General features: G+C 42.5%; 1 protein-coding gene across 1 annotated transcript in view; it reads right to left on the bottom strand.

The window, feature by feature from the left end:
* Positions 1-11525, bottom strand: part of LOC126292160 (serine/threonine-protein kinase minibrain) — a 415012-nt gene extending 403487 nt beyond the window's left edge. Inside the window, exon 1 of the mRNA XM_049985998.1 lies at positions 10102-11525. Coding sequence (XP_049841955.1) covers positions 10102-10231 — 130 coding nt within the window. The 5' untranslated portion in view covers positions 10232-11525. The remainder of the gene's footprint in view (positions 1-10101) is intronic.
* Positions 11526-12591: the final 1066 nt, after the last annotated feature.

Here is a 12591-nt window from a genome sequence, read left to right as displayed (position 1 = left end):
CGCTCGGTAAGGGGTACCGAGACCACTTCACTTGTATAGAAAGACAAACGCTGTCTAGGACACTTTCGTTCTTTTCCTAGGCAATTGGTTTCCACTCTTTTGTAATCTAGTAATGCTCATTACTTGCTAGAAAGGAATGGAAAGGATGTACCACAGCACAAAGCTAGTCGTAAATTCACAAAAAGACATACAGTCGCAGCGTGACAAATAAAGCAACACGAAGCAAATCATATCGAATTATCACGAGGTGAAACTAGCCAGTTGGCAAACATTCAGTTAAAACTACTAGGGTTATGAAATTCGAAGTATAAGTAATTTTAATCTTTAGTCTGTTCTGCCTTTACTTCAAAATGTTAACTAATTATAAAGGTGGCTTCTACTGAATGAAGACGTCGCAGTATATTGTCATCCATGTAACAATGTGTGTATAACTTAATTTGTATAGAACTTTGATAAATTTAACTGAATTTTTGCAAACGAACGACCTCCACTTCGCCGTAATTCGGTACGATTTCCATACGGCCACTATACGCATTTTTATGCCTCTTTACGGCCACCTTTGTACTATCGTACCACATTTTTTCCTTCTTAGTAATTAATGGACCTGAGGATTTAAAGAGAGCCGAAACCGGATATCTCATAATTAAAGAAGATCATAGTCTGTCGCTTCTTTTCAAAAACTCTCGCACGGTTCCGAATAGTTCCGGACCCTTCAGTGAATCTTTAAGACACACTGAATAAGGAATGTCTGTGCACAAATCAGCTGTTTTATGTGGGCCTGCCGAAAGCAACGCAAAGGACTGAGATAGGAGACACGTGGAGGCCGCGAAACAGGTCCCACACTATCTCTCAATCTGTCAAAGTCGATATCATCCAGTGCTGCGAATGAAACATGCTGGAGGGGCATCACGTGTAAGCCACCTGTTTCCTCTTATTTACAGGGGGCATGTTCTGCAACAGGTTTGGAAGTGTTCTGAATGAGGTCCTTGTATACAGCTAAGACGCGCTGGAAGCACATTTGGATCTACCCAGACAGCAATTTTCTGTACGAGGTTTGAAAGGAAAAAGAATCATTGATAATGCAACGAAACATCGAAGATACAGTGCATACTCGCACAAAAAACAGCGACTATGTATTTTTACTGGTGCCATTGATGCCAGAATAGGAATTGGGCTTGTAACCTCAAAATTTGTTTACTGCGTCAAATCTATGTTCTCCTAACCAGTGTTATTAATTTTATCGCTGTGCTTAATTTATACTGTGGGAGATTTCGGTATTATAAGATTCCACCATCAGAAACCCGTAAAGTAACTGAGAATTCACTGTTATCAGTACATCTACCGTCCGCCAGGTGACATATACCGTCATCGGACCAAAATCGACATTATCTTTCCAGCTGTACATTTTGTTTTTCCAGCAGAGTAGTTACGTGATGACCATCGACTGTGTCCGCAGCTCGTGGTCGTGCGGTAGCGTTCTCGCTTCCAGGGCCCGGGTTCGATTCCAGGCGGGGTCAGGGATGACTGGGTGTTGTGTGATGTCCTTAGGTTAGTTAGGTTTAGCTGGTTCTAAGTTATAGGGGACTGATGACCATAGGTGTTAAGTCCCATAGCGCTCAGATCCATTTGAACCATTTTGAACCATCGACTGCGAATCAGAAGACTTACTCAGTCCTCTATACAGACTCCAACCACTCAAGATCATCTGCTACCTTCAACGTGCCTTGACAAATGGAATATGTTGCACCACGAACACCCTGCCCCAACAATAACAAACTAATACTGCACTAGTTCGAGGCTTAGGTATATGAAGAATGATGGAGTTCATGAGGTTTGTTGGATGTGTGTAACTTCAATGGAGCTCTTCAGTTGGACATCGCCACACTCTGCGCCAAAAGACGTGCAGGTGCAGCTTTTCGTCAAACTTCGATAGAGCTCATTCACTGAGACGGACATGGGCACATCATTCCGACGGACGGCTTAGACAGTTAAATGTAGCGTGATGACTGCTGATAGAATGGTGAGATGGACTCAGAATAACAGCGTGGCAACAGGAGCAGGCACGAGTCCTTCCGGAAGGTATAAATCTATACCTACATCCATACTCCGCAAGCCACATGACGGTGCGTGGCGGAGGGTACCCTGAGTACCTCTATCGGTTCTCCCTTCTAGTCCACTCTGGTATTGTTCGTGGAAAGAAAGATTGTCGATATGCCTCTGTGTGGGCTCTAATCTCTCTGATTTTATCCTCATGGTCTCTTCGCGAGATATACGTAGGATATAATGCTTGACTCCTCGGTGAAGGTATGTTCTTGAAACTTCAACGAAAGCCCGTACCAAGCTACTGAGCGTCTCTCCTGTAAAGTCTTACACTGGAGTTTATCAATCATCTACGTACCCCTTTTGCGATTACTAAATGATTCTGTAACGAAGCGCGCTGCTCTCCGTTGGATCTTCTCCATCTCTTATGTCAACCCTATCTGGTACGTATCCCACACTGCTGAGCAGTATTCAAGCAGTGGGCGAACAAGCGTACTGTAACCTACTTCCTTTGTTGTCGGATTCCATTTCCTTAGGATTCTTCCAATGAATCTAAGTCTGACATCTGCTTTACCTACAGTCAACTTTCCATTTTAAATCACTCCTAATGCCTACACCCAGATAATTTATGGAATTAACTGCTTCCAGTTACTGACCTGCTGTATTGTACCTAAATGATAAGTGATCTTTCTTTTTGTGTATTCGCAGCACATTACACTTGTCTACATTGAGAATCAATTGCCATTCCCTGCACCATGCGCCAAATTCGTTGCAGATCATCCTGCATTCCAGTACAATTTTCCATTGTTACAACCTCTAGATATACTACAGCATGATGCGCAAAAAGCCTCAGTGAACTTCCGATGTTATCCACGAGATCATTTATATATATTGTGAACAGCAACGGTCCTACGACACACCCCTGCGGCACACCTGAAACCACTCTTACTTCGGAAAACTTCTCTCCATTGAGAATGACATGCTGCGTTCTGTTATCTAGGAACTCTTCAATCCAATCACACAATTGGTCTGATAGTCCGTATGCTATTACTTTGTTCATTAAATGACTGTGAGGAACTGTATCGAACGTCTTGAGGAAGTCAAGAAACACGGCGTCTACCTGGGAACCAGTGTTTATGGCCCTCTGAGTCTCGTGGACGAAGAGCGTGAGTTGGGTTTCACAAGATCGCCTTGTTCGAAACCCGTGCTGATTCCTACAGAGTAGATTTCTAGTCTCCAGAAAAGTCATTATACTCGAACATAATACGTGTTCCAATGAGAATGTCACAGGGTTGTTCGATTGGCTCTGAGGAATAAACGGATGTAAACAGCTGAAATCCGAGAGGAGGTTACGGGCAGTGTTATCATGAACCGTCGGAAAGAGATTAATGGAAGCAGGCTTCACATCTCGTCATGCGTCGTTCTATCCACTGACACACTTCAGAGACTTGTCCGCTGTTGAGCCAGGTCCAGCTGCGACGCCGAGGGACTTTCCATGATGTTCAGAGATTGTCTCGCTTCTGCCTGTGGCGGCCAGACTGACATCGTGTACGTAAACAAACTGTTGTTGTTGTGGTCTTCAGTCCAGAGACTGGTTTGATGCAGCTCTCCAAGCTACTCTATCCTGTGCAAACTTCTTCATCTCCCAGTACCTACTGCAACCTACATCCTTCTGAATCTGTTTAGTGTATTCATCTCTTGGTCTCCCTCTACGATTTTTACCCTCCACGCTGCCCTCCAGTACTAAATTGGTGATCCCTTGATGCCTCAGAACATGTCCTACCAACCGATCCCTTCTTCTTGTCAAGTTGTGCCACAAACTCCTCTTCTCCCCAATTCTATTCAATACCTCCTCATTAGTTATGTGATCTACCCATCTAATCTTCAGCATTCTTCTGTAGCACCACATTTCGAAAGCTCTATTCTCTTCTTGTCTAAACTATTTATCGTCCACGTTTCACTTCCATTCATGGCTACACTCCATACAAATACTTTCAGAAACGGCTTCCTGACAATTAAATCTATACTCAATGTTAACAAATATCTCTTCTTCAGAAACGCTTTCCTTGCCACTGCCAGTCTACATTTTATATCCTCTCTACTTCGACCATCATCAGTTATTTTGCTCCCCAAATAGCAAAACTCCTTTACTGCTTTAAGTGTCTCACTTCCTAATCTAATTCCCTCAGGATCACCCGACTTAATTCGACTACATTCCATTATCCTAGTTTTGCTTTTGTTAATGTTCATCTTATAACTTCCTTTCAAGACACTGTCCATTCCGTTCAACTGCTCTTCCGAGTCCTTTACTGTTTTTGACAGAATTACAATGTCATCGGCGAACGTCAAAGTTTGTATTTCTTCTCCATGGCTTTTAATACCTACTCCGAATTTTTCTTTTGTTTCCTTCACTGATTGCTCAATATAAAGATTGAATAACATCGGGGAGAGGCTAGAACCCTGTCTCACTCCCTTCCCAACCACTGCTTCCCTTTCATGCCCTTCGACTCTTGTAACTGCCATCTGGTTTCTGTACAAATGGTAAATAGCCTTTCGCTCCCTGTACTTTACCCATGCCACATTCAGAATTTGAAAGAGTATTACAGTAAACATTGTCAAAAGCTTTCTCTAAGTCTACAAATGCTAGAAACGTAGGTTTGCCTTTCCTTAATCTTTCTTCTAAGATAGTAAACAAACAAGTGAAATGTATTACCTTGGTGCAAAAGTTCGTAGCAATTTTATTTTGCTTGTTGACATTCCGATTACTATTGGTTTAATTTATCGATCATCTTTTTTTATCTGTAGTTCACTGTTGCTATGTGAATTGTTAGTTTGTCGTTTGGAGATAGCCAGTAGAGCGTGGACGCTAGAAAATGGAGTGTCAAGTGGAGAAATTGGAACACCTCCGATGTATTCTTCCGTTTGAGTGCAATGGAGGGTTGACAACAGCGGAGGCAGCCGGAAACATTTGCGCGGTATAGGGGGACAATAATGCCTCTGAAAGGAGCACGGCAAGAAAATGGTTTTCTTGTATTAAGGAGGATCGTTTTGACATTAGTGGCTCTCCACATACACGAAGACTTTCAGGGTTTGACAATGATCGTTTAAACGGACTAATTCACAATGATTCACGTTAGTATATTCGAAACTGGCTAATCTGAAGAACTGTGATCAATTCACCACCGTGCAAAACTTGCATGCAATGGGGAAGGTATGCGTTTACCTTTCATTTAATACAGCACCCTAAGTATGTACATGTATTAGCTTGCACTATGATCTCTCATGAGCTGGTGTCCTAAAAATGCCACTGCTGAGAACTCCATAAAAAAAAGCAAGCCCTGCTCTTCATACGCGAACGAAACATTGTATGGAACAACGGGAAGTGCCCTCTACCATGCACTTCATTTATATGACAGCAGACGTTAGCTGCAATTTCAGAGCTTTCGCGCTTTATGCATCTTTCTCTAATGAAGTACTGCCTGAGAAAAATCTGTACAAATATTCCGTCAGATCTCGGTAAGATTCCAGTGGGCCAAAATTTGAGAACTTGATTTATTTGTTCAGAAACGCAAAATTCTGCACTTGAAATTAAATGTCAGCTCATGCCAAATACCTGGGTGTAACAATTTGCGGGTATGTGAACTGGAACGGTCACATGGACTATGTCGTAGGTACAGCAGGAAGCTGACTATGGTTTGTTCGTAGGAGACTGGGAAAATGTACTCAATCTCGCTCGTACGACCCATTTTAGAATGTTGCTCAAGCGTGAGGTACCCATGATAAAAAGAATTAACAGCTTTATATGACTCACTGGATAGCGTTAAGGAAATAGTGAAAAAATCTGAATTACCAAACGCTTGAAGACAGAAAAGTAGGAAAATATACAACAGTCCCTGCGTATCGTTGCTGCAGGAACAGGGGAGAAAAGTTTCGGCTAATTACCACGTACACCAAGTCATTGTTATCCTGCACCACAGGTGACTGAAACGGGAAGAAATCTTATTATGGTGGTTCGCCGAACATTATATGTGGATACGCCGGACAGCGACTAGGACTACTAAAGTTCAGAGGAAAATTTGTTGGTACCATCTCCGGAATGCAATTGCACCAGCACACTTGCGTATACAGTCCGCAAGCAACCTTGCGCTGCTTGTCTACCATCGATACTCCCCATTTTTTGTTTCTCATTCGCGAATGTTCTGTGGAGAGAACAATTGTCGGTAAGCCTCCGTGTCATTTAAAATCTTGCAATTTTTACAATCAATATTTCTCGTTAGATATACGTACGAGGGAGTGCTGAGACGGTCACAAAGCAACCCTTGGGTCGTGGAATACTTTTTTTTTTTTAATGAAACAGCCAATCCTAGTAATCGCAATGCGAATAAATCAAACTGACGTCAAAAGTGAGAAAAAACAGACTAACGGCATATAACGGAATCACGATGTTTACAGAAGGCAAAAATGAATACTTTCAGTTATACCTAACTGAAATATGCATTTCGGTCACATACAAATGCCCGATGCATCAGACAGTCGGGAGACGACAGCACAAACCATGTTCCTACAGGTTCAACTTGTGTTAGAGATCACCTATTAGTCGAATAGCAGGAATGCACATAACTAAAAGACAATGCAACAAACCTCAGGGGCAGTCAAATGAAAAGAGACAGATGGGAAACATGCAAGTATACTTTATTATCCCAAAAGTAGCCGCCATAGCTGTTAATACGTTTATTATAGTGAGAGACAAGACGGTCAATGCCTTCATGGAAAAATGTGGGTGCCTGCGGAATCACGAGTCTATCAAATTTTAAGTGATGGTCTCATTTGATATAGCTTCTCGGCGTTACAGCTAATACTTGTATGACGCGACGTGCTCTAGATGTTCACCACTATTCTTGCGCTCAGATGCTGAGTTCTTTTCTTTGCCACAGTTGTTATATTGCATCCACCCTCGGGTTTTAAGCAGCTTTCTTTATGAATTACCCAATATAAAATTATTGCAAAGAATATTACTCAAACGCTGACAAAAATAGACTAACAGTATATACCGAAACCGCAAAGACGTAAGTCGGTTAAGTGCTTTCAATTATCGCAGATTCCAATGTGCATAACTTATCGGTCACACACAATTGCTTAATGCAACAGTCTGTCAGGAGACGACGCTCAAATCACATCCCGCAGGGCAAATTATATTTATATTATAGATCCTCTACGAGAAGAACAGTAGGAAAACAGGCGAACGACTGTAGACTGGAACACTACATACACTCTTCTGGGTAGTTTTTGAGGGGGTGTCCCTCACCCGTAAGGCACATGCCAGGATTCATATAATCACGCCCTCAGAAACCAGTAAAAACAAATTTAGTAACCAGAAAAAAGTCCCAGGTGTTATAAATAACTACATAATGCAAAAAAAGCGAAGACGGAAGAGGCTGCCTAGTCACCAAAACGTCTTGCAAAGTTTACCACCACAGTGCGATCAGTCCCTTTCCAGAGTAGAAGTCGATGAACAGACTGAATGCAGCTGTTGGCATACCTAGTAAGGCAGAACTTCACTACGATGGTGTGTGTGTGTGTGTGTGTGTGTGTGTGTGTGTGTGTGTGTGTGTGTGTGGTGGGGGCACCATTCATGCTTTCCACAGTCTGGTACATAAACTGAACCGACTGCTCCTGACATCGTCTTAGACGCAGTCTGCTGACGGACATACATGACATGGTCATGCAGTTTGCATCTATTGGTTTGTTATTTCATATTTTAATTTAGATCAAGTCTGCATGCTATCAAGGCAATGAGACTTATTCTAACCTAGGCTTAGCTTGCTATGTATTCGTTTAACTAGTGCGTCACTTGGGAGCTTCTCTTATAGCAACATATTTAAAATTCGGTTTTCCACTAGCTACTTTTAAAACTGTCATTCCGACTCAAGGTCAATGGCAGCGCCACAGCAACTGCACTTCAGCACTAGCCACAGGGCAAGAACCGACGCATATTCGGAAATAAACATTCCAGTAAATAACGGTTGCTGCCAAATGCACACCACATCTTTCGACCCAAATGAAATTTATTATTTCTTTTCTTCCTTTTTCCAAATTCAACAATGACAATTTTTTTTACAACGAAGCGCCTGGATTTTTTAAACTATGCATATAGACAAGGAATTACGGCTTTTTTTGTATCATTACGCATGTTAGCAGTACCTACTGCGTAGAAAAGATACAAACTTCATTCGTTACCACCGTCATACACTGTCTTCGTCGGCGATACGGGACTGTGCGAAAGTCTACTGGTGTTGCAGAAATTTCGCTGCACGCCTCGAAACGGTGATGATTCACTGGCACTCATCGAACAGATGCAAAATTTGCCACCTTTTTTTGGTGTTAAATTTTAAGACCCCTAACACAAACATCTCATGATAGAAGCATAAAATGTAACCTGTGGCAGGCGACGGGTAGTAAAAACATTGGGTAGCAAGAAATTACTATTTATCAGACCCCCGATAAAGGTAAAAAACGAAACTACAGCATAACCGAACATTTTTGTTTTCGTCTACTTATACAGAGATTGATACCAACGATATAGGTCTTAGCACGTCATCATTCAGTAAACATTAATTCAACGATCTACATCAGCTGTTAATGCCGTCAGCGCAGTAACAGATTCATAAAAGTACCATTAATTTAGCCCAAGAAGTGGCGTGAGGGACATTTTCATGCACTTGGCGCTGCAAAGTGAGCTCCGACCCTGCCCTCGGAACCAAAATGCAGCGTGTAAATATTATGGTCTCGCTTCCACAGTTAGCCAAATCAAGATTAAGAACAACGTGTGATATCGGACCATTCACATGAGAAGTTTACACATAGCAACAGAACATGCGATATTGCAATTAACCTAGAGCAGCGCACACGACAAGACCAGCTGACAACCGTTACACCTGGCTGTCAACAAAACACTCTTGTTCCTCAATGAACATTCGTTTATACATTTGGTAAACCAATTCTTTGGGCGCTCTTAAAATATGTAATGCAAGATTTACATAACGTAAAGGGCAATGGGTGTGACTTGTAACAAATTTCCTAAATGATACTGTCACGTTTGGAACCTCGTGGGCTGACAGATGACAGGTGCAAGGGGAATTTCCTCACTTTCTAGTTAGCTTGTTTACCTGACTCTAAACTATTGCATCAAGTCTGTGACTAAGAAGAATGAACCTAACAGATATCTCGCATATACGGTTCACCCGAGATTAGGAAACCGTATCACACATATGTTGTATGCATGTAGGAAAAGGAAATAGTGCCGACCAAAGTAACATACTGTAAAATAACTGCAACCATTCCGTTTGATACACGGAAATATTGTTAGGAAGTCCCACACTGACGCCATTCGAGAAACATAATAATGACACTCCTCTCCAACAAAGTAAAAATTACAAATGGAAAAGAAAATGCTTTAATGTAAGACGAAACTAGGTCACAAAATGTTTAGCGGGCAATAACATTTCCAATTTCAATTGTGTATGAAATGAGCGAGCCGGCCACAAACCTCTGGAAAGAAGCTGTAAGCAGCGAAACGAAACAAAAACAGTGACTTGTCATTTTTACACACCACGAACGCGTATGTCTCGTAATCGCTCAGAGTAACGGGGATGATGTAAACATAAGATTTTTTGGTAAGACGATATTTCTTCTCTTTATCGACCTGAGAGCAGTTGTCAATGAACGACTCGGCTTCTAATTCCAATACTATACACTAAAAATAAATAAAAATCCCTTGCTGAGCGTGTCACAGTCACATATTTACAGCTGGCTGATTATGAAACAGGGACCTGCGACCAAAAAATCTACTTGTATTTGGTATCAAGCAAATCAACTGTCACATTTTTTCTATACATGTGACAACAGAGACTTTTGCATATTCACAGGAACCACATATAAATGAAAATACTTTCGAAATAATGTGGGATATATGACAAATGTGTTAGCCAGCATGGAGGACGTCAACGGGTCTGGTCCGTGCGCGTCCTCACATCGGGGTGAAGACAGCAAGAGGGTACTCACCTTTAGACTTATTCTTATGCACCAACATGAGCATCTGCTGCGTCTCCCAGGAGTCGGGGCGCTTAGCTTGCACCACCACCGAGCTGTCCATAGCGGCCGACACTGGTGAGGCCGCACTCACGAGCACCATTGAGGAACCATGGGGAGCCGTCGCCGTCTCTAGTTGCTGCGAGGGCTCCAGAATTGACGGCACCAGTCACGCAGTCAACACGGAAAAACAACACAGCAGCTACCGATAACACCAACACCACAACGCACCCCGTATCAGTTTGCCTGAATCCTCATCAGAAATGGTGTACTACACATTTATGACGAATAACGCTGTACATCAAAATTCCGGACGGTCAGAACCCCTTCTCAAAGGTTATTTCCATCTATGTTGCCCGGGTGGGTCATAATAACGCACAATACCATTCATTACACACTGTTACAACATAACCTCAACCAGGTTTTCACGGAGTATAAAAACTGCACTCAAAACAAAACAGTATCTTCCAATATTTCTCAGAACTCTCTTTACACAGCAAGTTCCGTTATGTATATATCTCTGACGCTAGAGAGTAGCAATATAAAAACCACACACACACAAAAAACACGTCTAATATTCGATCGGGGCATGAAATTTATTTATCTTCAGAGGGTAAAAATTGATTTTCCTATGCTCTAAATCTTAATCGCAACCTGAGAAGATCTTTCCGCATTCCACCTGATAACGTGCCCACCCCCGTCACAACCGTAATGGACTCGCCCACTAGGGTCAAAAGCACGGCAAGCAAAATAACAACACGGCTCGGCGTAGAGGCACACGAGGTGGACCGCAGTAGTGCTGTATGTGGAGGTGGCCGAAGATACGTAGGGTAAGATCCAGCATGAAACTTTGCTCTAGCATCCAGGCGTTGTGTTAAAACACACTTTTTGCTGTTATTAGGTGCGACGCAGTGGTGCCGCGCGAAGGCTTCTTACACCGGACTAGACAAAGGACGACGTACCACAACAAACCGGGACACACAAACAGCACAAGCGATTTCTTCTTCGCCTCGCACTTGCACGGCACACGCAGAGAACTAAAAATCACTGATCACTTGTGGAGCGAGGTCCCGGCGTCGAAACGATATCCGATGTGGCCATCGTCAAGAGTCACCACGGCTGCACGTGACTGTTATTACAAGCTACACCAAACATCCGGAAACTCAGCAACTAGCACACCCCAACATGGCAGACAGCGACTGGCGTGGTCGGGCGAAGTCCTTTAGTTCCGCATCCCGCCGCTTGGTGACACTAGCGGCACTGCTCAGTCACAGGATAGCCAACACAACTTCGCACCAGATGACTGTGCGGTGAGGTGTTTAGACCGTGGCTAGCAGCACACGTGATCCAAAGACTAATTGCAGATAAGAAATCTGACTCGCTACTCGGACGGGGAGCCGTCATAGTGACGAAGCTGGGATGCGATCGCTATGAAATAGGCCGTAGGATGAAGTAAGGAACATAGGTCTCAAGTATTACAAAAGACTCTTCGCATACATCCGTACGAATGCTAAGCGATGTGATTCCGCAGTCTCCATTGGCGATTACTTGCTTATGACGTCAGTAACTGGCGACCTACTGCCAATGAGAATTCAGCTTTCAATAACAGAGCGGAATTCAGACTCGCAAGGCTAGTCTTCCCATCTCTTCAAGGGTAACTGCATCATGGCTTACTATTGGGTGAATGAACGGCGGAACTATGTGTTCACTACGCAGAAAACAGCCCTTGTTACTGACTGCCATGACGCTGTAATTAGTTAGCCATTACGTTACTGGGTTTCATAAACCTGTTTGATGGTTTGAAAGAGACAAATTACAGATAACTAAAATTAATATTCTAAATAGCTAAAAATTATTTTTTTCTAACACTATTTCCCATTTTTTCCTCATGTTGTGTGGTGGGAAATGTACATACAAAATGCAATTAGCTGGAGAAACACAGTAGTCCGGTGACATTATTGATAATGATAACGCAATAAGTTTGAACAATTTGAAAGTAGCTCGAGGGCTAACGTATTATAACAGAGATGCGAGCTTAGTGGCAGGTTTTACTCGTTAAGAACTGATTTGTAGTATCGGTGTAACAATCTTCGCAGAAAAAGTAAAACATTTTTTAAATATTTTATTAACGATTATGTTCTCAATTGTGCTGCTTTACAATAACTAAACGGCCACTCATAGATTGTCGAACAAATCATACTAACATACACGTTTTCTTAAGCATTACGTTACTTTTACTGTACTCGTTTGAGCCATTTGCTTGGCTGCGAAGCGTTCGAGTGACTGGATGCGACTGCCATCTGCTGGCGGAAACTGTAATCTTGCGTACTAGCAGTTCAACATCCTTTTCGGAAGAAAAAGTTTACATAAATTGACACGCAACCTATATGCGCCGTTATCGTTTGGGACCCCTATATTTGAGAGTGTCTAACTTAGATTGGATTGTCTGTTATATAGATATTA

The sequence above is a fragment of the Schistocerca gregaria genome, chromosome 9, assembly GCF_023897955.1.
Source record: "Schistocerca gregaria isolate iqSchGreg1 chromosome 9, iqSchGreg1.2, whole genome shotgun sequence".
Taxonomy (NCBI): Eukaryota; Metazoa; Arthropoda; class Insecta; order Orthoptera; family Acrididae; genus Schistocerca; species Schistocerca gregaria.
The sequence above is the reverse complement of the archived record's forward strand: the minus strand, read 5'-3'. Positions and strand labels throughout refer to the sequence as shown.